At 53.2% G+C, this 24,965-nt stretch overlaps 2 protein-coding genes and 1 long non-coding RNA gene across 9 annotated transcripts; 2 read left to right on the forward strand and 1 right to left on the reverse strand.

Moving 5' to 3' along the window:
* Positions 1-4,675: 4,675 nt before the first annotated feature.
* LOC118351878 (uncharacterized) lies at positions 4,676-22,109 on the reverse strand. The gene is made up of 3 exons (XR_004808054.2): positions 20,582-22,109; positions 10,073-10,250; positions 4,676-9,471 (listed from the first exon to the last, which is right to left on the reverse strand). It is a non-coding gene; the product is annotated as an uncharacterized LOC118351878 (long non-coding RNA).
* PRODH2 (proline dehydrogenase 2) lies at positions 5,546-16,276 on the forward strand. The gene is made up of 10 exons (XM_025421691.3): positions 5,546-5,813; positions 5,891-6,087; positions 6,176-6,314; positions 6,397-6,483; positions 9,774-9,854; positions 9,932-10,087; positions 10,164-10,330; positions 14,426-14,536; positions 14,978-15,063; positions 16,030-16,276. Exons 1-10 carry the CDS (start codon positions 5,640-5,642, stop codon positions 16,212-16,214), a joined length of 1,383 nt encoding a protein of 460 aa, XP_025277476.1. The 5' UTR covers positions 5,546-5,639; the 3' UTR covers positions 16,215-16,276.
* On the forward strand, positions 17,426-24,956 carry LOC112643542 (inactive serine/threonine-protein kinase TEX14-like). Of its 7 annotated transcripts, XM_025421567.3 has the most exons (15): positions 17,427-18,198; positions 20,877-20,991; positions 21,356-21,521; positions 21,601-21,755; positions 21,836-21,896; positions 21,973-22,097; positions 22,276-22,368; positions 22,700-23,035; positions 23,120-23,277; positions 23,355-23,548; positions 23,633-23,705; positions 23,790-23,878; positions 23,966-24,139; positions 24,618-24,667; positions 24,760-24,956. In XM_025421567.3, the coding sequence occupies exons 1-15, from the start codon at positions 17,829-17,831 to the stop codon at positions 24,854-24,856; spliced, it is 2,256 nt and encodes a 751-aa protein (XP_025277352.2). In that variant the 5' UTR covers positions 17,427-17,828; the 3' UTR covers positions 24,857-24,956. The 7 variants fall into 7 exon arrangements, with proteins under 7 accessions (XP_048966632.1, XP_025277354.2, XP_025277360.2 ...); XM_049110675.1 differs by lacking the exons at positions 24,618-24,667; positions 24,760-24,956 and adding an exon at positions 24,314-24,521 and having other exon boundaries at positions 17,426-18,198; XM_025421573.3 differs by lacking the exon at positions 22,700-23,035 and having other exon boundaries at positions 17,430-18,198.
* Positions 24,957-24,965: the final 9 nt, after the last annotated feature.

The raw sequence follows: 24,965 nt of genomic DNA on the forward strand, positions 1-24,965 counted from the left end.
CACACACACACACACACACACACAGAGTTATTTTCTGGTATGATAATTTAAAAAAATTAAAATCATCTCCCCAGGTGATCTCAGTATGCAGCCAATGTTGAGACACTGATGATGGCTTTGAAGACCATTTGAAGGTTTCTTTTCAGAACCATGGGGAGCAAGGGAGGGGCATTCCTGAGATGGGAACTCCCAGGAAGATTCACACATTGAGGTTGGTCCAGGGAGTGGAACACTCATTGGCCTGGAGGTGGCAGAATGGGAATGAGACATACTGTTTTTTTCATGTATTCATTCAACAGTTACTCAGCACCTAAGTTGTGCTGCCTGTGCCTGGGAAAGAAAACAAGAAAAAAAAATTAAACTACTCTTTCCTCCTACCAGGCAAGGAGAATGGGGTACTTTAGAGATTTCAAGGGAGAAATCTGGGGAAGGAATCAGAAACCAGTATTTCTGATCCCCACACCTGGCTAGAGTCTCTGTGCTTGATTCCCTGGAACCTGGGGTTCTCATGAAAAAGTTTTTGGGGGTTAGAGTGAGGAGACCATGCCCCTCAGATGCCACACCTGTGACTGTCACCTTTGGGATTTGGGGTTTCCATGAGGATTTGGGGGATCCCCCATTACCCATCTGCGTGGCACCTGTTTATCTCTCCCCTCCTCCACCTGCACTCTGGCCCCGCCTCATCCTTGCATCCCCATCCCTGCCTCAGTCTCCTCCTTGGCTTCTAGACTCAGACCCTCTTTTTATCTACTCTCCCACTGGGCAGCCAGGAGGATCTTTCCCTCCAACCCTGCCCTCTCCCAGAGGAATCTTCTTAAAGTCTAAATGTGAATTTCTCTTCCACAGCTAAAATTTTCCATGGCTCCCTAGTGTACTCAAGGTAAAATCAGCTCTTCAAAATGAATATTTAAGGTCTCTTGCAATCTAGTCCCAAAAGATAACTTTGTTTCTGGCTTCTCTCTTCTCCCTCTACCTCCCTGAACTCTAGTCCTCTTAATCCCAAAGTGGCAGGTCTGGGAAGGCTTTGAACTTAGCCTGTCTCCTACCCTCCTGTCAAGGCTGCCCTGGGAGAGTTGTTGAGGAGCCTGGAAGGCCTAATAACATGGTGGCTAAGAGATCAGGCCTGGGGACTCTGGAGTCAACCTAAATGGTCTCCAGTAGGAGGCTGGTCTACCAAATTATGGCTCTCAACCAAAACACAGGATTTACAGCAAATACATAGGATAAAGGAACACAGTAGATGACATCACATGAGTATAACCAGGCAAATACAGCAGGTCAGGCATTCTCCAAGACACCTGGCCTGGGCTTTTTTGGAAAGTTAACATTGTCTTTTAAAAAAACCATGGGGCATCTGGGTGACCTCAGTTGGTTGAGTCTCCAACTCTTGGTTTTGGCTCACATCATGTCTCAGGGTCCTGGGATTGAGCCCTGTGTCGGGCTCCATGGTCACTGGGGAGTCTGCTTGAGATTCTCTCTCTCTCCCTCTGTCTCTCCCCCTGCTCACACACTCTCTCTCTCAAATAAATAAATCTTTAAAAAAATCCTGAGGACTGTACCAAAAATATACCCAAAACACTAAAGAGACATAATAACCAAATGCAAAGCATGAACATGTACTGATTCTGGTTTAAAAAATGATAATAACAGGGATCCCTGGGTGGCGCAGCAGTTTGGCGCCTGTCTTTGGCCCGGGGCACGATCCTGGAGACCCGGGATCGAATCCCACGTCGGGTTCCCGGTGCATGGAGCCTGCTTCTCCCTCTGCCTGTGTCTCTGCCTCTCTCTCTCTCTCTGTGACTATCATAAATAAATAAAAATTAAAAAAATGATAATAACAGCCATGAAAACTATTATGGAGACAATTAAATAAATCTGAATGTGAATGTGATATTAAATACTAAGGAATTATTGATTTTTTCCTAGATGTGAGAATGGTGGTATGGGCATGTAGGAAGGAGGTTGTTCTTTTTTTTTTTTCCCCTGCAGACAGGAGGGGGCCCGGCCCAGCCAGCTAGGAGGATGTTCTTATCCTTTTTTTTTTTTTTTAAAGAATATTTATTTATTTATTTATTTATTTATTTATTTATTTATTTATTATTTTAGAGAAGAAAGAATGAGCAGGGGAAGGGGCAGACAGAGAGGGAGAAAATCTCAAGCAGACTCCCTGCTGAGTGAGGAGCCCAACATGGGCCTCAATTCAAGGCCCCATGATCTGACCTGAGCTGAAATCAAGAGCTAGACACTCAATCAACTGAGCCATCAGGCGCCCCTGTTCTTATTCTTAAGACATGCATCCTGAGTTGCCACAGGACTATAACTTCTTTCAACTATAACAACTTTCAACTATAACTTCTTTCAATGTGTGTATGGGGCACACATTTACATTAAGAGATAAGAAAAGAGGAGAGAAAAAGCAAATATGGCAAGGTTGTTGGATCTAGATGGAAGGTGTATAAATGGTCAGTGGTCATTCTTTAAATTGTGTTTGCAAATTTTTTATGCTAAGTGTCAGAGAAAATGAAATCATCAATGATGAGAGTCCATACAACAGAACAATCTGCAAATGTTAAAAATGAGACAGATCAGCAAACCACAGAGAAAATTAACAAAGCCCAAGTTGATTATTTGAAAGAAATTAATAAGATTGATAAAATCCTTAGTTAAAAAAAATCCTTAGACTAATCAAGAGAGAAAAAGAACAAAAATGACCAATATCAAGAGTGAAAGAGAGGTCATTTCTACAAATTCTGTAGTTAATAGACAATTTAGATGAAGTAAGAACTCCTTGAAAACCACAAAGAGTGAAAGTTTGTGAAATAGAAAATATGAAAAGCCCTATATTTATTAAAGAAATTGAATTAATTATTTAAAAAAACTTCCCACAAAATAAAATCCATAAATAAATAAATAAAATCCCATAAATAAAATCTTAAAAAAACAAAAACCAAAACCTCCTCAAAAGACAACTGGCTTTGTGGTAGATTCTAACAAAGATTAAAGGAAGAAACAGGGGTGCCCGGGTGGCTCAGCATCTGCCTTTGGCTCAGGGCGTGATTCCGGGGTCCTGGTATCGAGTCCCACATCGGGCTCCCTGCAGGCAGCCTGCTTTCCCTCTGCCTGTGTCTCTGCCTCTCTCTCTGTCTCTCATGAATAAATAAATAAATAATCTTAAAAAGATAAAGAAACAACATAGAACTTTTCATATTTGAGATGGAGTTATTTGTGCTGAGATAGGAATGATCTTTCAAAATACATTGTTAAGTAAAAAAAATAAAGTCAATGTGCAAAGAAATGAGTAGTATTTTCTCATTATGTAATAAATCAAGGAACTATATAGGTGCATTTCTGTGCATAGGAAATTCTGTCTTTGCAAGGATAGCCCATTGCCTTATAGGGAGGAAATTGAGGGGTTCAAATTCAGGCATAGGAGAAAGATTAATTTTTCACTGTCTCCTTTTGTATTGTTTTATTTTTTTATTATTTTTTATTTATTTATGATAGTCACACACAGAGAAAGAGAGAGAGAGAGAGAGAGAGAGGCAGAGACATAGGCAGAGGGAGAAGCAGGCTCCATGCACCGGGAGCCCGATGTGGGATTCGATCCCGGGTCTCCAGGATCGTGCCCTGGGCCAAAGGCAGGCGCTAAACCGCTGCGCCACCCAGGGATCCCCACCTTTTGTATTGTTTTAACATGAACTGTGATTGGAATAGAAAAAGCAGTTTAAAGACTTTTTTTTTAGCTCAAGCTTTGCTGGATTTATAATCTGACTCTAGTCACGTGTTCTGTGAATTGCGTACTGATAAAAGATTGCAGAAAGAGACTGCATGGCTAAAATCTTGAGGCCTCGGGGTCTAGGGGACAGGATCATTAAACCCACACTTGGCCACCCACTGGCTGTGTGACTTCAGGTAGGTAGCTCTACTTCTCTGAGCCTCTACTTTTAACACCTGTGAATTAGAGGATTATGCAGTAAAGGATTAATTTTGCCCAGTTCCTGGGAGGTAACCTCTTGGAATATCTTGCTTGGCAAGAGTGTTTTTGTTTACCTGTGGACATGCAGCGTCAGCTTGACCTTGGGAGGAGCTGGAGGCTACAGTCAGTCATATGGGGCAAGAGCCATGACTATGTGACTGATTCTCCAATAAAGAGCCTGGACAACAAGGCTCATGTGAGGGTCCTTGGCTGCAATACTCCAGGTGTGTCGTCACACATTGGGACTGGGATCATTGAGTGCTGTTTGCTTGGTGGCACTGGGAGAGAGCAACGGGAAGCTTGTGTCTGGGGCCCCTTGGATCCCACAAGTCTCTTCCCTTTGTCATTTTTAATCTGTGTCCTTTCCCTGTAATAAACCATGACTGTGAGTAATCAGCTCTTTTGAGTTCTGTGGGTCCTTTTAGTGAATCACTGAACCTGAGGGGGCTTGGGGGATCCCCCAACACAGGAGTAATGAACAGTGTGTACTTCACTGGGGGCGCAGGCATCATGAGATTGTGTGCACACAGCACCTTAGGATCACAGCCAGTACTTACTGAGCACATACACAGTATGTGTGAGCACACGAATGCACCGGATCCTCTTAACAGCCCCATGAGACTGATACTATGATTAATGTTTCACCTTTATTTTATCTTGAAATGTACTGTACATTCAGGAGTAGAAAACGTAGATGTATGGCATTAAAAAAAAATACTTAGAATGTGAACAACAATGAATCATCAGGTTAAGAAGAAAGGACAGGGAAGCCCCCAAAGAGCCCCAACCCAGTTATAGCTCCTCTCATCGCCTGAGGTGACCACCTCTCTGACTTTGGTGATAGTCATTTCCTTTTTTGTCTTTTCTTTATGGTTGGGCCACGCATGTACATATTCCTAACATTTTTGGATCTAGGGTGTTTCATTTTTCCCTGCTCTCAAGAGTAGTGAACACAATAACGCAGCTTGTGCCGTTTGGTGTTTCGTTCACTTTGTTCACTCACCGCTATGCACGTGAGGTTGCCCCACGTGGTTGTATGCCCCAGGACTCTCCTCTTTTTCGCTGCTGTATAGTATTCCACGCAGCATTCCACTGTAGACCACGCTGCATCTAATCCGTTCTCTGGCTGGTGGAGGTTTGGGTGGCTTGTGGCCATCCCACACCGTGCGGCTACGAACATTCCTTCCTCTACATGTTCCCGGATGGCCGTGTTCCAGTTCTCGAAGATGCACGCTCAGCCTGGAACAGCCGGGTTACAGGTTCCGCGCACTTTCAAATTTATTCAGTAGCACTGTCATCTTTCCCATTCGAAGATGAAGCAACGGCAACAGCGAAGTTAAGTAACTTTGCCAAGATCATGAAACCAAATTGCCTTGAGCCCAGCGATCCTTGCTCCAGAGCACCCACTGCTACGTGGTGGGCAGCTAAGAATTGTTGGGGGCTATGACTGGGAGTTTCATTTCCTGACCCCATTAGTCTGAACTCTGTCCTCATCAGTTAATAATTAACTGACCCCCAAGGAGCCCACAATCCTAAAAGATTTGCCTTGCCCCAGCTACTGCCTGGTTAATCAATCACTGGCCCTGGCCGGGCAAGGGGCACTTGGTAGACCTCCCGCCCCCAGAGCCCCGTTACTCGCCGCAGAAGTGGCCAGGGATTCACGATGCTTCGGACCTGTCGTGTGCTCCGTTCCCAGGCTGGATCCTCCACTGGGGGCTGGCAGCCCCTGAGCTTTGATGGGGGTGCTTTTCATCTCAAAGGCACAGGAGAACTGACACGAGCTTTGCTGGTGCTACGGCTGTGCGCCTGGCCCCCTCTGGTCACACACGGCCTGGTGGTGAGCGGTGCCCCCGGGGATCGGCCTCGGGCATCCCCGAGGCTTGGCCTCTGAGCCCTTCCTCTCTGTCCCTCCAGCTCCAGGCCTGGTCTCAGCGACTCCTGGGCTCCCGGCTCTCGGGAGCGTTTCTCCGAGTATCCTTCTACGGGCAGTTTGTGGCTGGTGAGACAGCAGAGGAGGTGAAGGGCTGCGTCCAACAGCTCCAGACCCTAGGCCTTCGACCCCTGCTGGCGGTACCCATCGAAGAGGAGCCAGACTCAGCTGTCAAGGCTGGGTGAGTAGGGGCCGGGTCCGGGGAGGCGGGGAGGTTGGCAGGAGGGGGGCTGGTGGGCTCCGGAAGCTAATGCCTGCTGGCTGGGCAGCGAGGCCTGGTATGAGGGGAACCTCAGTGCTATGCTTCGGTGCGTGGACATGTCACGAGGCGTCCTGGAGACCCCCAGCCCGACTGGGAACATCCTTATGCAGCTGAAGATGACGGCGCTGACCAGTACTCGGCTCTGTGTAAGGGACGGGCAGGATGGGGAGGGAGGCTACAGCTGCCCACCAGGTCCCCCTCACCCCTCCACCCACCGCCCCATTCCAGAAGGAGCTAACCTCCTGGATCAGAAAACCGGGGGCTTCCTTGGAGCTGAGCCCCGAGAGGCTGGCAGAAGCCATGGACTCTGGGCAGGTAAGGAGCCCAGGCTGGCTGGATGGTTGGTGGGGACTGTGGGGCGGGAGCAGAGTCCTCTGTACTAGGATGTAGCAGCCACCTGCAAGCGGCGTGTCTGAACCATGCAACTACTGCTACTTCCCAGCCTTAGAACAATTGGAATAAACGTGGCTATAGCCTGGGCCGTGGTTGGCATGGACGGAATATATGGGCCACCTGGGGGACCTAGGCGAGGGGGCTGCGGGCTGGGAGTTCTCAGAGGCGGGGGTGAGAGAGTAGCTCTTCCCCAACCAGAAGAAACTAATCAGTATTTGGTCAATCAACTCAGCTATGACTGGAAGTTATGATTAGGCCAGTGGGGTTTTGGTTTAATCATTCATTCATTCATTCATTCATTCATTTCATTTCCATTTACTATTTCTACTTTCCTTGCCATTGACACCCCCTTGACCCTGCATAACGTATTTCTCTTTGTTATTGTTTTGGCAAGTACACTGTTCAGGGGGACATATTTCCCCAACATTTTATTATGAAAACCTTCAAACATACGGAAAAGTCGAGAGAATCTTACAGTGAACACCCATATACCAGCCACTGTTAACATTTAACTTTACCTGCTTGGAATCATATCAGTCCCTCCATCCATTTTTCCGTTTGTCCACCGATCCATTTTATTTTTCAATGCATTTCAAAATAAGTTGCAGGCATCAGCACAGGGCCCTCCGAATGTTTCGGGATACGTATCACCAATTCGAGCTTGATAATTATTTATAGTATTTTATTTCTTTCGAGGAAAAATGTATATACGGTGAAATGTGCAGATTGTAAATGTATCTATTGGTGATTGTATCTATTTGTGGATTTGACAAATACACACACCTGAGCAATTCAAGTCTATCAAGGCACAGAAGATTTTCATCACTGCAGAAAGTTCTGGCATGCTCTTCCCCATCAACCTGAGGGTGTAATTTTAGATGTACACAAATAGCATTGTTACCTATCTCTTTCCATTTTTCACTTTTTCCACTGAGCACTCTGATTTTAAGATCCGTCCAAGAGTCTTTGTGTGCATCTAATCCGTGGCCTCTACCTGCTGCTCCTCGCCACGCAGCTCACGTCTCCCAGGATGGACACGGCGAGGGCGCCTCTGAGTCTCCACCACCACAAACAATGCTGTGGGCGATGTGGTGTCTCTTTCACATTTTAAAAAAATTGGCATTTTGAAAAAAGCGTCACAGGACACATAGAAGCAGGACTCGGGTGTTTCAGAGAATCAGCTCTGGAGTATCACGGACAGTGGGAGCAACTTCTTCCCAGGGCGGTTTTAAGGAATAAAGCCCCTGCTTGGCTGGCATCCGATCCCCCGAGGAACAGAGGGGCCTTCCTCGGCCTCTCGTCACATGATTTCCTTGGCTTCCCTAATACCTGGTTTTCCTTTTCCATCTCAGCCAGCTGGTTCTCAAACCATGTTAGGTTCTTCTCTGCTGGTCTCTTCAATACGGAGGCTCCCCCCTCCTCACTCCTTCCTCCCCTCCATGGGACCTTCTTCACCCACGCTGCAGCCTCAGTTTCTCCCCTGGGTACTAGTGAGGCCCACATCTGTCTCCAGCCCCAGCCTCTCCCCTGAGCCCCTGGACATCCTCCAGACCGCCCATACCTACCAGATCCCACCCTGGCTTCCGTGTCTCCCCAGACCCGCTCCCCTTCCTGTCTCCATCTCAGCGACAGCCCCCCATCCCCTGTCTCAGTCCTTGGCTCAGAGGGAGGCAAAGACCGGGTGAGTTAAATATTAGGTGAGGTACCCCAAATAGCACCGGGCACCCAGTAGGCCCTGTCTGAGGGTGGCCATCATATGCAGGCAGTTTCACCAGCTACTAACTCCCCAGGACTTCCCCAAGACTCTGCCCCCAGTCAGGGGAAGAGGAAAAGGTAACTGGGCAGGTGCCTCCTTCTGGAAGGTTTCTCCACTAAGCCGAGGGCAGGGTGGTGTTTGCCACCTTCTCACAGCCTGATCCCGGGGGCCTCCCATTAGCAGACCCAGCCCCCCCACCCAGTCTCCATCTGGACTCTGTTGGATCTGGGTAGAACTAAGTCCCACCTGCTCCTCCTTCTTTAGCTTCCTAATTTCTTTGAACCCAGCTGACTCCTTGAGTGGCCAGCAGTTCACATCCACCCTTAGAATCTCCACAATAAGAACAAGAGTTGGGGGACAACGATTATTTCCACCGTGTTCCTCCAGGGCTGGACGAAATGATGATGGAGATGAACTCCTAGTCCCTGAGGCACTTACTTGCTAGTCGGGGAGAGGCAAGACCAAAGCCAAGATGTACAAGTATAAATAGGCGTTGCAGGGGGGGAAATAAGGCTAGGGAAGGAGAAGGCAAGAGCCCCAGACAGGGAGTTGCAAATCTGAGCCACGGAAAACCTCGCTGAGAAGATGACATTAAGAAAAACACCCGGAGGAGAGGCAGGAGTGAGGCAAGAGGACATGGAGGGGAAGAGTGTTCCAGGCAGGAGCAGCCAAGCAAAGGCCCTGAGGCTGGAAGGTGCTGGACATGTTGAAGGACTGGCAGGGAGGCCAGCGTGGCTGGAGGGCAGGGGGCTCCGGAGAGCCGAGGAGATGAGAGCAGAGGGGCCCGATGGGGGAAGCCTCGTGGGCTGCAATGACGCAATGAGGCTCTGGCCCTAGAGGAAGGTATTGAGGTCCTAAGACACCCAATAGCAGGTGACACTTGTCGCACCCACTACGAGCTAGCCCCTGCTCACTTCCTACGTGTTAATTCCTAGTCTTCACTCATGGAGCATTAGTCTCCTCGCTGCAGAACAGGGTTTGGAGTAACTGTCCACCAGGATCATTGTGAAGATTATATATAGGAAGTCGCTTATTATCATCATGACAACAGCATGTTTTGAATGCTTATCACGGGCTCACCCCGTCCCATTCTTACGTCCAGGCACGTCTTACAGGTCCACACAGCAACTCCACGAGGTAGATGCCATTATCAACTAATTGTTGAAAAAAATAGACAAAACTTGAGACCCAGAGAGATTATATGACTTGTCCAAGGTCACACAGTAAGGGATGGAGTCAGGATTCAAACCCAGATCCGGGGCTCTAAACCATTTATTCAGGTGAATAAATGGTTATTATTCACCTGAATAAATGGTTTCTTTGTGATAAGGTTACTTTTCATATTGCTTACAATTTCTCAACTTTTTTCCCTTCTTGGTGGTGGGGGAGAGGAGACACAGGCCCTGGAAGGATCCAGTAACCTGAGCCATTCCCACCTCCCCTGCTGCTCCCCCAGGACCTCCAGATCTCCTGCCTCAACGCCCAGCAAAACCAGCATCTCCAGGCCTCTCTGAGCCGCTTGCACCGGGTAGTACAGGTAACACCTGCCGCGGCCTGGCTCCGCCGCACCTGCTGGGCACCCCGAGGCCTGACCTCTGACCCTGTGACCCTCAGCATGCCCGGGCCCAGCGTGTGAGGATCCTGGTGGATGCCGAGTACACCTTCCTGAACCCTGCTCTCTGTCTGCTGGTGGACGCCCTGGCCCTGCGCTGGAACGGCCCCGGGGAGGGCGGGCCCTGGGTGTGGAACACTTACCAGGCCTATCTGAAGGTGTGTGGTGCACCGTGGGGGACTGCGGGCTGGCGCCCCGGGGCCCTGACCCCAAGCTGCCGGGGTGCTTCGCCAGGACACACACGAGCGGCTGAGGCGGGCCGCGGAGGCCGCTGACAGGGCTGGCCGGGCCTTCGGAGTCAAGTTGGTCCGAGGGGCGTATCTGGACAAGGAGAGAGAGGTGGCTCGGCACCAGGGGACCGAAGACCCCATTCAGCCCAACTACGAGGCTACCAATCAGAGGTAGGACTAGGCCAGCCAGGCCTCTGAGATAAATCATAACATCTAACCCTTCATCACGCACACATCCCATGTGTGTGCACCATCATTTCCTCTCCCTGGGCCAGGACCTCATCACTTCCCACTTGAACAGCAGCCTCCTCCTTGGGCTCCCTGCTCCCTCCTTTGTCCACCCCTCACCCCCATCCCAGTCTGTACCCCCACAGGCAGCCAGAGGGAGCCTGTTAATAAGTCAAATCCTGTCCCTCCTCAGCTCAAAACCCTTCCATTGCTCCCACTGCACCTCAGTAAAACCCCAAATCCTTCCAGCAGCTCCCAGGCCCCATGTGCTGTGATCTCCTCACCTCAGACTCTGCTTCTCACTCACTGCACTCCAGCCACACTGGCCTCCTTGATGATCCCCAGGGCCTTTGCCCTTCCTGTTTCCACCGCCTAGAACATTCTCCCTCCAGACAGCTGCATGGCTCACTCTCTCATCTCCTTAGGTCTCTACTTATCGGTATGTCCTCGGGGGACCTTCCCTGCCCTCCCTGTCAAAAATTAGAACACCCACACCTACTCTCTTCCTGAATTTATTTTTCTCTTTAGCACTTGCCGGTGTCTGAGGTTCTATACACTTTCGTATTCAATTGCACATTGTCTGTCTCCCCCTCCAGAATGTGGGCCCCCAGGAGGACAGGGGTTTCTGATTTGTTGAGCACCCAGTGCTTGGAACTGAGCCCGCTACAGGGCAGGTGCTCAGTACAGATCTGTTGAATACGTAAACGACCCCCAAGCAGTAGGTACTGTTATCTCACACGCACGCGCACACACACTCCATTTCTCAGAGGAAGGAACCCAGGCACAGAGAGGTGGAATCGCTTACTCAAGGTCACATAGCTAGTAAGCGGCAGGGCCAAGTTTTGCACCCAGCAGACTGGCTCTAGAACCTGAACTCTCATCCACCTCAAATCACTCTGCGTGGGGAGCAAAATATGGGTGAGCCCCTGGGGCCCCCATCCCATGGCCCTGGGAGGAAGGAAATTGTTCCTTTACTTTCTGATCACCTGACTTAGATCAGGACCTGTGCTGGCCCCTGGCCCCAGTAGCAACCAAGGTGGTCCCCAAGCCTTGTCCTTACAAAATCTGCCTCCATTTCACACTGGATCCAGGAGAGGTATGTAGAGTTACAGAGACTGACCCAAGCTCACAGGGCAAGTGGCCACATCACGGTCGGAACCTAGGCTTGCATCCAAGGACCATGGGGGCTTTTTTTTTTTTTTTTTTTTTTTTTATGATAGTCATACAGAGAGAGAGAGAGAGAGGCAGAGACATAGGCAGAGGGAGAAGCAGGCTCCATGCACCGGGAGCCCGAAGTGGGATTCAATCCCAGGTCTCCAGGATCGCACCCTGGTCCAAAGGCAGGCGCTAAACCACTGTGCCACCCAGGGATCCCCCATGGGGGCTTTTGTGTACGTTTGTATCCCACGGTCTTTTTTTTTTTTTTGTATCCCACAGTCTTAATCACCGGCACCATTATTATTCTTTTTACTGAGATATGATCCATTATTATTTTTTACTGAGATATGACCCATAAAATCCACCCTTTCAAAGTATACGATTCAGTGGATTTTAGCATATTCACAATGTTGTGCAACCATCACCACTAATTCCAGAACATTCCATCACCCCCCTAAAGAAACCCCATGTCCTTAGCAGTCCCTTCCCATGCTCCTCCCCTTAGCCCCGGCACATTTTGTTTAGCCACTCATCAGCTGATGGATCGCTTCCAATTTTGGCTATTGTGACTAGTGCCGCCATGAACATTCGTGTGCACATTTTTCTATAAATACACATTTTCCATTCTCTTGAAAGCTCAATTGTCTAGGAGTGGAATCGCTGGGTTGTATAGTAACCCCCTCTTTAACTTTTGAGGAATGGCCAGATGGTTTTCCAAAGCTGCTGCACCATTTTGCAAAATTCACATATTATATATTCTGAAAAAATAATAAATTTATGCCACTAAAAATCAAAGTGATATGGGGTGCTTGGGTGGCTCAATCAGTTGAGCGTCAGACTCTTGGTTTTGGCTCAGGTCATGATATCAGGGTTGTGAGATCGAGCTCCACATAGGGCTCTGTGCTGAACATGGAGCCTGCTTGGGATTCTCTCTTACCTCTCTCTCTGCCCATCTCCCCTGCCTGCTTGCACTTTCTAAAAATAATAATAATAAAATCAAAATGCTATGAAAATTAATACACTGGGGCACCTGGGTGGCTCAGTGGTTGGGCATCTGCCTTTGGCTCAGGTCGTGATCCCAAGGTCCTGGGATTGAGTCCCACATTGGGCTCCCTGCGTGGAGCCTGCTTCTCCCTCTGCCTGTGTCTCTGCTTCTCTCTCTGTGTGTGTCTCTCATGAATAAATAAATAAAATCTTGAAAAGAAAATGAATACACTGACATATCTCACTTCCACCCAAATCCCCATCTCATTTTGGAGTCTCCTTGCTCTTCACAGGTGACTACTTTTGTTAGTTTCTTACACATTTCCTAAGTTCCTTCATCCATAAACAGGTAAACACAGAGATTTCTGTGTGCAAAGGGCATCATGTCTACACACTGCCCCTTGCTTTTCCCTTCAGCTGCATAACTTATTTTTTTTAATTTTATTTATTTATGAAAGACACACACACACACACACACGCACACACACACACACACACAGGCAGAGACACAGGCAGAGGGAGAAGCAGGCTCCATGCATGAAGCCTGATGTGGGACTCGATCCTGGGTCTCCGGGAACACACCCTGAGCGGAAGGCAGACACTCAACCGGTGAGCCACCCAGGCGTCCCCAGCTGCATAATTTAAAGCCAGGATAAAAAAAACCCAGGCCCTGGAGCATCAGACAGCCTAGGTTCAAATCCCAGCCCAGTCACTTTTAGCTGTGTGACCTGGGGAGAAGCTTCATTCAATCTTCCCCTCCTTAAAATGGGGATAACCAGGACATCTACTTCACGGAGCTGACTTGAGAGTCAGATGAGTGTATGTGCGTCAGGCAGGACCCCAAGGGAGGGCAGCCCCGGTAGCTCAGCGGTTTAGCACTGCCTTCAGCCCAGGGCCTGATCCTAGAGACCCAGGATCCAGTCCCACGTCGGGCTCCCTGCATGGAGCCTGCTTCTGTCTCTGCCTCTCTCTCTCTCCTCTCTCTCATAAATAAATAAAATCTTTTTTTTTTTTAAAGGACCCCAAGGGAAAAAGAACTCTGAGCAAAGGAGTTTAACTAAGGGAAATGTAGTAAAATGCACTCTCCCTATTGAATGTGGGGAAGGTTAGGGGAGCCACAAGGAAGATCAAGGAACCCCGGAACCCCTAAGAGCATGAAGCCGTAATGACCGCTATTCCATAGCTTAGGAAGAGGGGCCACCCTAAGGAGGTGTCACCACACACAGGGGACAGTCAGCGGAGGCCGGGGAGGGGGCTACGGGGTGAAATACCCCAAGCTCTCTCTCTCCCCACCTTCGGATCTCCTACCGGTTACTCCATGGGTGACACAGCTTCCCAAGGGGCAGAGACGGGCAGATCTGGGAGGTGATGGAGAATAACCAGGGCGGTGTGTGGAGTCCTTAGCTGGGCACATGGCCTGAGGCCAGCTGGGAGCACATTCACCAATTTGCCTCCGTTTTTAGTGCCTGGCGCTGCACTCGCTCTTGTGCACCACCACGCATTTTAGCCAGTGCCCACTTACAGCTAGGGTCGCGCTACTGCCACTCCTGTTCAGTGGCCAACACCGCAGTGAATGACTGTAGGTAAATGTCACCTTGTGCCTGTGATGAGGCCCTTTGCTCTGAGGCTGCCATTGCACCAGGGGCTTCATGACACCCTCATCTCACCCCATCTGCAATAGCCCTGTTAGGGGACCTTAATCCTTATAAGGGAGGTAAAAGGCCCAGTGAAGGGCCATCCCTTGTAGCAGGGGCAGGTGAAATGGGGGGGGGGACTTTCTGGCTCCAGAGTACTTGCCCTTGGGCACCCCACCTCCCAAGGACAGGGTTCCCTAGCCCCTGGGGCCTGACCCTTCATCACCGGAAGCCATAAGCTAAACAGAACACTTCCCTTCAGTTACAGCCGCTGTCTGGAGCTGATGCTGACTCAAGTGTCCCACCGGGGCCCCATGTGCCACCTCATGGTGGCTTCCCACAATGAGGAATCTGTTCACCATGCCACCAAGCGGTACGTAGGGGAATGGGAACTAGATATCCACAAGAAGGCCCCCTTCCTTCCTCTTCCTTGCTCACATGCCAGGGATGAGCAAAGGGTGGTGGACATGGAATAGGGGGAGGAAAGCGATGGGCCAGTAGGTTCACAGGGATTCTGGGGGAGGCCAGTCACAATATCTAACCCTTGTAGGCTAAACCTGTAGACCCTGTAGGCCCCAGCTAAATAAGACATTTGTCCTTATTTGCTGGGGCCTAGGGAGGCCTGAAGGCTCCAGAGAAGGAGCTGATACCCACTGGGGAGATTTCAGGGGCCTGAGAACAGTGGTTATTTATCACTAAGTTTAGAAGAACTTCAAAATTTTAATAACTGCAACAGCCGTATGAGTGCATGATGGCTGACTTCCAGCTCTGGATCCAGCTGCTGTCTGGATTGATGATGTGGCCTTTTCTATAGCATGTGGGACCTGGGCATTCCTCTGGATGGGCCTGTCTGTTTTGGACAACTTCTAGGGATGTGTGACCACGTCTCCTTGGCATTGGGTATGTGAACGATCCATTCTCCCCATGTCCCACCACCATGCTCCATCAGCATGTGCGCCCCCCCTGCCCTAGGCCTCATCCCCATCCCCCCAGCCAGACCCCTTTCCCCACTCCCAACCAGTGCCTGACCAGGCTCCCATCCAGAGCCTGCAGCCGGCCCAGCCACCAGACTCTTCCAGAGAGATTTGTTGTTCCCATATCTGAAGGCCTTGCACGCCTGTCTCTGAGCCTGCTGTCTGTTGTTTTGGCTGGTTCTTGATCATGGTGTCTTGTTTCCCCGGTGCCTTATTATCTTTGCTGTGCAGCTGCCCGGGGTCTGAGACCAGAAGATTTGTGTTTTCTTCTGCCAGGTGCTAAGGGGTACAGAACCACTTTACCCTAAATTCAGGGCTTGAGGTTTCCTGAGGCATCTCAGTGATGCAAATTTGAGCTACAAATATATGAGGCTAATCCACGGCCTCGATCCCTCAGAGATGGGTTTCTGTTTTCTTCTCTGTTCCACTTATGGCCAAGGCCACAATTCTCTGTGAGTGCGGGAAGGTGGGAGGGTTGATTTCTGGTGAACTCTGATGCTGAGGGCGCAGCTTAATTTGAGCAGGTGCTCCATTACAACTCTCACCCTGGTCAGGCTCTGGGCCTCGATTTTGGCACCCCCTCAACTCTGTGAGGTCAACAAGTAGCTCGATTTTGCCTTCAGGGTGGAAGTGCTTCCTGTACATTCTTCCCTCTTTGGGTTCTCAGTTTCTCTTAATGCTCAGGTTAGTAAATTCCTTACTCTTTTGGTAGGATTTTAATAACTTTAGGAAGATTTTCTAAATGTTTACTGCAGGATTTTACGTTTTTTCAGTGGGAGATTTTGTCCAACTCACCTAGACTGCCAGGTTCTCAGAGATGGAAGTCTCTGTTCCAGATGGGGCCTCTCCCTGAACAGGAGGAGTTCACGCCCTGCCAACACTCTCCCCACAGGGCAGGCCGGCTATGCCGTGTATAAGTCCATCCCTTATGGTTCCCTGGAGGAGGTGATCCCCTACCTGATCCGGAGGGCCCAGGAAAACCGGAGCGTGCTGCAGGGTGCCCGCAAGGAACAGACGCTGCTCAGCCAAGAACTCAAGCGGAGACTGCTGAGACGGGGCCTGAGGGCACCCCATTAGCATCCCCAGGGGGCACGTGGTTAATAAAGATCCTGAGCTATTGCCCAGGCTGCTGCCCTGCACAGAGGCTGCCTCCTTGGGGAAAGGCTATTCTCTCTCTCTCTCTCTCTCTAAGATTTATTTATTTGAGAGAGAAAGCATGAGTTTTTGGGAGGAGCAGAGAGAGAGGGAGGAGCAGAGAGAGAGGGAGAACCAGACTCTACTGAGCAGGGAGCCCTATGTGAGGCTCTATCTGGGGACTCTGGGTTATGACCTGAGCCAAAGGCAGATACTTAACCAACCAAGCCACCCAGGTGCCCCATGGGAAGGGCTACTCTTGACCTTCGTCAGGGCTTGCAGCTCTAGAGAGACTGCTAGCTGACCCTAGAGCACAGCAAGGGTATCAATCACAGGCAGGCCAGACAATGGCACCTTTGGTGCCAGACTTCAGGGCTTGGACTCTGCCCCAAGGGCCGAGCGGAGTCAGGAGGGTTTCACGTAAGGGAGAGACAGGGTTTGGCTTTAGGAAAAGTCCCCCGGCTACCATGCAGTGGGTGTCCCAGAGTGGGGCAACAGGCTGGGAGCCCAAGGGAAGCTGGACTAAGAAACCCCCGCTGCCAGCTGGAGCAGGGCAGGGCTGTATCAACCGGAGGGGGGCTGGTGGGGAGGACCAGCTGGAGGCTGAGAGGCTGGATGGGAGGGAGGCAGAGGGCGAGGCCCAGGGCTCTGGCTGGAAGAGGGGGGACCCTGAGATGGGGATGGGGGAGGAAATGTAATTTGGGGGAGATGCTCCTAGTGTGGGAGCTGGTGGATGGGAGGGTCCCAGGGGACTTCCAGGGGGAGCTGTCCAGGACACTGCGGGGCCCCAGGCTCAGGGCAGAGAGACGAGGCTGGCGCAGGGAAAGAAGGGACAGTGGGGGGGGGGGGGGTGTGTGTGTGAGAAGCATGGGAAGAAGACCGCGGAGGACAGGGAGGGCCCAGCACCTCGAGCCCCCGGAAGGCGGAAGAGGCGTTCCAGGTGCAGCAGAGCCCACAGCTCTGGGGGGGGGCATCGCCTCGGGTTCTCTCGCACCGCCTCGGGGCTGGGGGGCGCCTCTCAGAGGAAGCGGCTACTGCAAGCGCAGACGTGGCAAGCAGCCACTGGTGCGCATGCGCCTCTGATGCCCGAGCGGGAGTGCCTGGGTCACGTGGCAGGCACGTGGTGAGTGCTGCGGGAGCCCAACGGTAGGTGCGCAGACCCCGGGCTGGGGCCTAGGCCCCTGACCCTCCTGGAGCTTACGGCCCTCCGGCTAGACCCCGCCCCCAGGCCGCTGCCCCCCAGCCTGAGACCCCCTCCTACCCCCACCTCTAGGCCGCAGACCCCACCCCGCACCCGACGCTTCCCTGAACCTCAGTCCCAGTCCCCAACCCTGAGACCCTCCCCCAGCCTGCAGAGCCTGCCTCAGGGCCTTTGCACCAGCCCCAGCCCTCGGACTAGGACTATCCTCCTCCCTAACACTGCCCCGCCCAGCCTGGAGACCCCCGTCCTCTCCGTCCCAACCCTCAGGCCCTTCTTCCGCCAGACTCCTTCCCTGAACCCCTAGACTCCTTTCCTCCTTATCCCTGGAGCCCTTACAGCTCCTCCGCGCAGCCCGAATGCCCAGAATGCCGCCCTCAGACTCCCTGAACCAGGGCCTGGCCCCAGGCCCGCCGCTCTCCCAGACCCCACCCCTTTCCTCATCGACACCTAACAGCAAAGCAGACCCCTCCCGAGGCCCCTGCCTTCTCCCGCGGCCCTCCAGGGTCCCCAGAGGTCCTGCCTTCGCTGTCTCCTGCCCGCATGAGACCCCGGAGGTGATCCCGGCCCGGGAGCTGACCGTCCGGAGCCCACAGATGCCCTCCCTGCGCTCCCACTTCCCGGTGGAGCTGGGCTCTGTTAGGGATCCAGAAGCCCAGGTGGGACGACTGCACCGCCTGGCTGTGGCCGGGGGCCCGGGCTGGGGCCTGGCCCGGCTCCTGCGGAGAGGTGAGGGTTCGCGGCTGGGCCGCGTGGGGGGCCAGGCCAAGAGGCAGCGTGGTCAGAGGTCAGACGTTGTGCGCCGGCCGGTGCGCGCCAGCCTCTGTCGTCTATGCTGGGGATTTAGGGATGACCTTCGGGTCATTGGGAGCGAAGTCTATCATGAGAATTTAAGAGAGTGAGGAGGATGAAGTAGATTCACGGAAAGGGTGGCTTTGGGGATGGGGTGCTACTTGGGCCCCACAGTAAAAGAGCCGTGGAGGGTGGGGGAAGCACTTCAGAAAAGTGGAATAGCCACTGTAAAGGGCTTGAAGTCAGAACAAGCTTTTTTTTTTTTTTTTTTTTTTTTTAAGATTTTACTTATTTATAAGAGACACACAGAGAGAGGCAGAGAGACACAACACAAGCAGGCTCCCTGCGAGGAGCCCGACTTGGGACTCGATCCTCGGTCTCCAGGATCACACCCCGAGCTGAAGGTGGCGCTAAACCGCTGAGCCACCCCGGGCGACCCTAGAACAAACTAAGCAGCAGCAGGGAGACTCTGGGAGAGGGCTGAAGCTCAGAGGCGCAAGCAACAGGCAGGAGGTGTGTGAATTCTGTGAGGTTTTGCCCCGTGTGTGATGGGAAGCCATTGGAGTTGTGGGCAGGAAATTAACATCTAATTTACAATTTCCATTTTTCATTGATTTTTGCAAGTCGACTGGGGTTCTGGCCACTTCCTGAACTTAATTAATAGTTGTGATTTTTTATTCTTTGACATTTTTTATTACCTAAAGATGGTGACAATTTGATCTCAGCCCTTTAAACTCTAATTCTTTTTTTTTTTTTTTCCCTCGTGTAAAGTGTTGGCCAGAACTCCCAAACCTTGTTGTCCATGGACATCTCTTTCCTTGTTCTTGATATCAAAGGGAATTAATCTGTACTTCTGCATTAAGTATCATGGGTGCTCTTCGGGTTTTGGTATGTAATTGTTACGAAGGGAGGGAGTTCCCATCTACTCATAGTTTTTTGAGGTATTTGCTCCCCTCAATCATAAGTAAGTATTGAATTTTATTTTTATTTATTTAATTTACTGATTCATTACTTACATATACCACCCAGTGCTCATCATAACTACTGCCCCCCAGTTAGCCCACCCCCCCACCCATCTCCCTCCATTAGCCCTCGGTTTGCTCTCTATCCTTGAGAGTCTCTAATGGAAGTTCGGGATTTTATCAGGTGCTTTTTCTGTATCTACTGAGCTGAATGTGATTTTTATTTATTTTTATATTTTTAAAAATATTTATTTATTTATTTATTTATGATAGATATATATATATATAGAGAGAGAGAGAGGCAGAGACACAGGAGGAGAGAGAGAAGCAGGCTCCACGCCAGGAGCCCGATGCGGGACTCAATCTTGGGACTCCAGGATCGCACCCTGGGCCAAAGGCAGGCGCTAAACCGCTGAGCCACCCAGGGATCTCCTGATTTTTATTTTTTGATCCATGGATGTGTTTTCCTACATTGACTGATTTTCTTATGTTGAATCATCCTTGATTTCTGGGAATAAATCAGTTGGATAATCCCTTTTACTTTCTTTACAGGTTTAGTGTATACGGTCAAACATGAAATTGAAATATAAGTTCATTTTTGGTTCTGGAAACTTAACTGGTTTTGGAATTAGGGTCATACTAGCCTCATAAAAGGAGACTTGCCCCCCCTCTTTATTTTTGGAACAACTTGTATAAGATTATGTATACAAAAAATGAAATGATTACCATTGTAATGATTATATCACGCAGTGATTTGTGTTTTAAGAAGACCCTTCTGCAGGGCAAGACAAATACAGAAAACCAGTTAGCATGCCATGGCAAAAGACCGTGGGCTTCCAAGTAAAAAAGAATGCAGTAAATGTGATATTCAGATGTTCCTAAAGGACCTCATTTGGAGGGATTTTATGACAGAGACTGTCATAAAGCTGGGTTGGGCCAAGCGCATGATTGATTTTTGCCATATCTGCCTAGGACATAGGAGTGCAAGGACAGAGACACCAAGCATTTGCCCTCGGTAGGGATGTGGGCGAGGGCCTACAGGAAGAACTGGGATGACAGGTGCAGGGGGGAGGGGTTGGGGGAGGACCTGAGCAGAATGATCCCAGGAAGGGATTGGCATAGGTGAGGTGGAGAGAAAGTTGCTACTTGGATTCAGCTCTTAGAAGCAGCATTCAAAAATAACCGTGAGAGATTTCCTGATAAAATCCAAAGATTTTGATTTTCTTGAAGAACTAGGTGCTGGCCGCACGGGGCCTGTACACGTATACTGAATGCACACACAGAGCACCTGGACTGTGCCCGAGGCTCCTGTAGGCCGGGGTCCCTGAGGAGTTCACTTGCCCCCAGCCCCTGGGTACCTTTGTGTGATTTTGACACTTCTGGTATGGCAGATGGGTGTCGGCTTGGCAAGTGGATGTCACCTCTCGTTGCAGCTCTATGGACCTATTAACAGCAAGCACTGTGTTGAGACAGATTCTGAGCAGAGTCCCTGACGGTTGGAGGGTGGGGGTTCCAGAACATACAGATAGAACCTGGAGTTGAGGGTCACCCAGGCAACGAGGGACTGCGGGGACTGGGAATTGGCAGAGGTGTGGCATAGCAGCCCCAGGACCTCTGCCTCTGGAGACAGTCCTAAGCCCTGCTGCCCCTCAGTCGTCCAGGTGGATGGTGAGAACTCTGCTGGGCAGACCGGGCTCTTCCTTTCGGCGCTGCTGGGCCGCAGCTCTGCCGTGCAGCTCTTGCTGTCCTTTGGCGCCAACCCCAACCAGTGAGTGGACCGACGGCGGTGCCCCCGCGCTCCCAGGGGTCTGAGTCTGAGCCTGAGAGAGCCAGGGCTTTCTTCCCCAGTGGGGGACCTCATGACACCCTTCCGCCCCCAGTGAGCTCCCCTTTGTTCTCTAGATTAACCCCTTGTTCTCCAGTGACTGTTCCCGTTCCCCTGGCACCTCCTGTGCTCACCAGACACCCTCACCAAAGACCCCACCGTGTCCCCAGGTGACCCCTCCTGTTCCAGTGATCACTTCCTGTGCTCACTCTGACTCCTCTCATGCCTCCATGCTCCCGTCCTGCCACCTCTTGTCCCCATCCCGCCCCTCTCCTAATCCATCTCTGTCCTCCCTGTTCCGCTGCAGTCGCTGCCTCGATGGCAGCACCCCTGTGCACGCGGGCGCCTTCTCGGGCCGCAGCCTGGTGATGCTGCACCTGCTGCAGGCAGGGGGTGACCTGCGTCTACATGACCAGCAGGGCCGCACGCCTCGGGACTGGGCAGAGCAGGGTGGTGCGAAGGAGAGCCGGAAGGTGCGCGGTGGCCCAGGGCAGGTGGGGGCGTATGGAGCCGGCACCCCCACCTGCTTCAGTGCACAGGTCCCCCACCCAGGTGCTGGAACTGCTAGAGCTATGTCGAGCCCATGTATCTGCGCTCGTGCACGGCAGCCAGCTGGTGGCCAGTGCATCCCTGGGCCCGTGGCACGCTGGCTCTGGACGCAGCCCGCGTGGCTCCCTGTCCTTGCTGTGGCGGGCGCGCGTGGACAGGTAACTACCCGCATCCTGGAGCCCACTCACCCGTACCCCCAGGCGCCCAGGACTTAGCCCTGGACCTCCCTTTGCCCCAGGGTACCGAGGCCGGTGCAGATCAGAAGATGCCCCCAAATCCCAGCCTTGGGGTTTGGCCAGGTAAGCGGGAGAGGTTGGGGGAGCAGGGAACCCCCCTGTCCGTTTTGTGCCTCATAGCCCGGCTCCCCATCCCCAGCTGAGCAGCCTATGGCCACTGGGGCTGGCAACAGGCATACCCCTCGCGGACCCCAAGGAGCTGCTGCCAGCCCAGGGCGAGCCCGACCGCACCTATGAGAGCAGCTCCCACACCCTCATGGCCAAGTGAGAGAGGGCCCCTCCCAGCCCCCACCCCCCCACCCCCACCCCACCCACCCCCGACCTAGCTGTCCAGCAGAGTTCTGGGAGGTGGCCAGCTCCCCTCCTCCCCTCGCAAGGAAGACACCCCCCCCCCGCCCCACCCCATCTCAGACCCATGCTCTTCCCCCCCCCCATTCTCTAGCCTCCTGTGGAGGGGCCACCCCGTGACAGCTCGGCAGCTGAAGGCCCCGGGAACTCAGCCCGACGTGCTGTTGGCTGACCTTGAGCACTGCAGGTACAGGGGAACCCCCCTGCCCCCCAGCCTTGCCGCAGGCGGGCCCAGCCCCACAGAGCAGTCTCCTGCCTGCCCTCCAGACAACGGAAAGCCTGGAGCGTGGCAGTGGCCCCGTTACCGTCTTCCCGGTGCGCCAGCTCCCGGAGTGGCCCCCCGCCCCCCCGCTGTACAGTGGTTCGGTCCCGTGTGCTGTGGGCCCCAGCCCAGGGAGAGGGGGCACAGGGCGGCAGGACCTGGGCGCTGGCCCCGTGAGCCAGGCCTCAGTCTCTCCTCGTCTGGGGGCTGGTGCAGATGGGGCCTCCCTGTGAGCGGCCCGCTCTCCTCCCGCCAGCGCCCTGCACCACCCCAACCTGTTGCTGCTGATGGCGCTGAGCCCCTCGGCGGACCTGTCGGGGCTGTGCTTGCTCTTCGAACCCGTGTGGCTGGGCTCCCTGCACGTGGTGCTGCACCCACGGGGGCCGAGCCAGGGGCGGCCGTGCGCCGTGCCGGGCCTGCTGCCTGGCCACCTGCTGCTGCAGGTGCTGGAGGCCCTGCTGTTCCTGCAGGCGCGCTGGCGGGCCCATGGCGGCCTCAGCTCCCACGCTGTGCAGCTGGTACGGCCGGGCCTGGCCAAGGTGGGCGGCCTAGAGCATGGGCGCCCCCTGCACCGGCGCTGGCTGCAGCCCGGGTGAGTGCCTGCCTCGCCCGCCGGCCCCTCATCCGTGGGGCGGCCCCCCTCCCGGCTCACCAGGCCCCTCGGCCTCCTCCGCAGGCCACAGCAGGGCTACTCCCGGGAAGGCCCAGGCCCGGGGCTGCCCCCGCCTCCCGAACTGTACCCGTGGCTGCCACTTGAGCTCATCTGCGGTGACACGCCTGCGGCCACCTCGGATCTCTACAGCTTTTGCATCCTGGCCCAGGAGGTCTTCACTGGTCAGTGAGTGATCCTACCCCCTGCCCCACTGAGCCAGCCCCTCCTGTTTGGGTCCCCCAATCGTGCTTCCTCACAGGAGAGCTGCCCTGGGCTGGGAGAGAGGGGCCTGAGGTGAAGGCTAAGTTGGAGGCAGGTGAGAGCCCGACCCTGGACCCCCTGGTGCCGGCCCCCTACCAGGCCCTGGTTCAGGCTGGGCTGGGCCTAGGGCCCGCTGACCGCTGGGGCAGCCTGCAGAACACTCGATACCTGCTGCGGGAGGCCATGGCCCAGGTACAGGACAGGTTGGCAGGGGTGGGTGGTAGCCATGGAACCTTAGGCAGGCCTCACGTTGCACACTCAGCCTCCTCTCCGCAGGACTCAGCTCCTGGGGTGAGCTCTCTGATGCACGGGACCACACAGTGCCCTGTGTCTCAGGGTTTCCTCCCAGGTTAGAGGGCACGGAGTGGGCGGTAGCGGGTGCTGAGCTCAGCTCTGCTCTCCCCACTCCAACCAACTGGTCTGTGCCCCCCAGAGACCCTGTACTGTGAGGTGGCTCCCAGAGCCAAGACCACACCCAAGCCTGTGTCCCCTGTGATGTCCCTAGGCCCCTCCCCATGCCAGGTAGGAGCCAGAGCAGGGCTATGGAGGACCAAGGGAGCTGTGGGGCACCTGGGCAACCTATGCCAGCTCCTGCCATTATCTCCGCAGGCCCTGAAGACTCCTGAGGTCACAGGCCACTGCAGAGTCCAGAGGGCCACTGTCTGGGACTCAGGCAGCAGCTTGACTCTAGGCAGTGGCCCAAGTCCCTGTCCCATCCTCTACCCAGGCTCCAGCCCCACAGCCAGGGTCAGCCTGCACCGCTGCCTGGAGCCCAGCTCAACAGTATGAATACCCCAGGGCCCTGCACAGCCATCCCTTTGTTAATCTGGGACCCCTCCCCCCAGCTGTCACCAATACCAACTTCCCTGGCTGCCTCTCCTTTGACTAGGGACCCCCAGGACTCCCTAACTGTCCTCTCACTGACCTGTGCCCCCTGACCAACCCGACTTCCCCCAGGGCCCTGCCCTTGCACTCCAGCCTTCAGGACTCAGCCTCCCTGCTGGGGACCCAGGGCTCTGTGGAGCAGTGTGAGAGGAACTCAGCCAAGACCCCAGCCCTGCAGGGGCTACAGTGGCACACACACAGGGCTGCCCTGCTGCCCCCGCTGCCCTGTGAGCCCATCCCCCGCCTGCCCACCCACACCCTGGAGGCTGCTGGCAGGGAAGGCCACAAGGGTGGGTGAAGCAGAAGACCCCGAGCCCATCCCCTGTCCTGAGCTCCATGGCTATTGGGTGGCAGCACCGGCCTTTTTCCCCTGCAGGCCCCCAGTCCTGAGCTGATCACAGGAGGTCTCTTCTCCAGCCTGCAGAAGTAAGAAATGGGCCCTGCTGGGGGCCCCCTCCCGGGCCCATTCCTCATCCCTAAGGTCACCACGGCTCCACCCGTATCCCACTACTCCCCAGGATGGACCTGCTGGAGGAGATCTTAGCAGAGCTGCAAGGTGGATACCAACTTGGAGACAAGCCCAGCCTCAACCCTGCTCTTGACACAGATTCTTAGAGTGCCCATGACTGCCTCTCTGCAGATACCACCCCCCTCAGAGCCTCCCAGGAGTGACTTCCCATTCAGCACTTGCTGAAATGATAAAGTGAAAAAGCAACCCATCTGT

This window comes from Canis lupus, chromosome 1 (assembly GCF_003254725.2).
Source record: "Canis lupus dingo isolate Sandy chromosome 1, ASM325472v2, whole genome shotgun sequence".
NCBI classification, from domain to species: Eukaryota; Metazoa; Chordata; class Mammalia; order Carnivora; family Canidae; genus Canis; species Canis lupus.

What these genes read in the sequence shown, in the direction of transcription:
- PRODH2 (XM_025421691.3), top strand. Translation starts at nt 5,640, where the DNA reads ATGCTTCGGACCTGTCGTGTGCTCCGTTCCCAGGCTGGATCCTCCACT. An exon ending in GCTTGCACCGGGTAGTACAG is followed by an intron (nt 9,855 to 9,931) that starts GTAACACCTGCC and finishes TGTGACCCTCAG; the next exon opens with CATGCCCGGGCCCAGCGTGT. An exon ending in TACGAGGCTACCAATCAGAG is followed by an intron (nt 10,331 to 14,425) that starts GTAGGACTAGGC and finishes ACTTCCCTTCAG; the next exon opens with TTACAGCCGCTGTCTGGAGC.
- LOC112643542 (XM_025421567.3), top strand. Translation starts at nt 17,829, where the DNA reads ATGCCCAGAATGCCGCCCTCAGACTCCCTGAACCAGGGCCTGGCCCCA. An exon ending in GTGCGAAGGAGAGCCGGAAG is followed by an intron (nt 21,522 to 21,600) that starts GTGCGCGGTGGC and finishes TCCCCCACCCAG; the next exon opens with GTGCTGGAACTGCTAGAGCT. An exon ending in GTCTCAGGGTTTCCTCCCAG is followed by an intron (nt 23,706 to 23,789) that starts GTTAGAGGGCAC and finishes TGTGCCCCCCAG; the next exon opens with AGACCCTGTACTGTGAGGTG.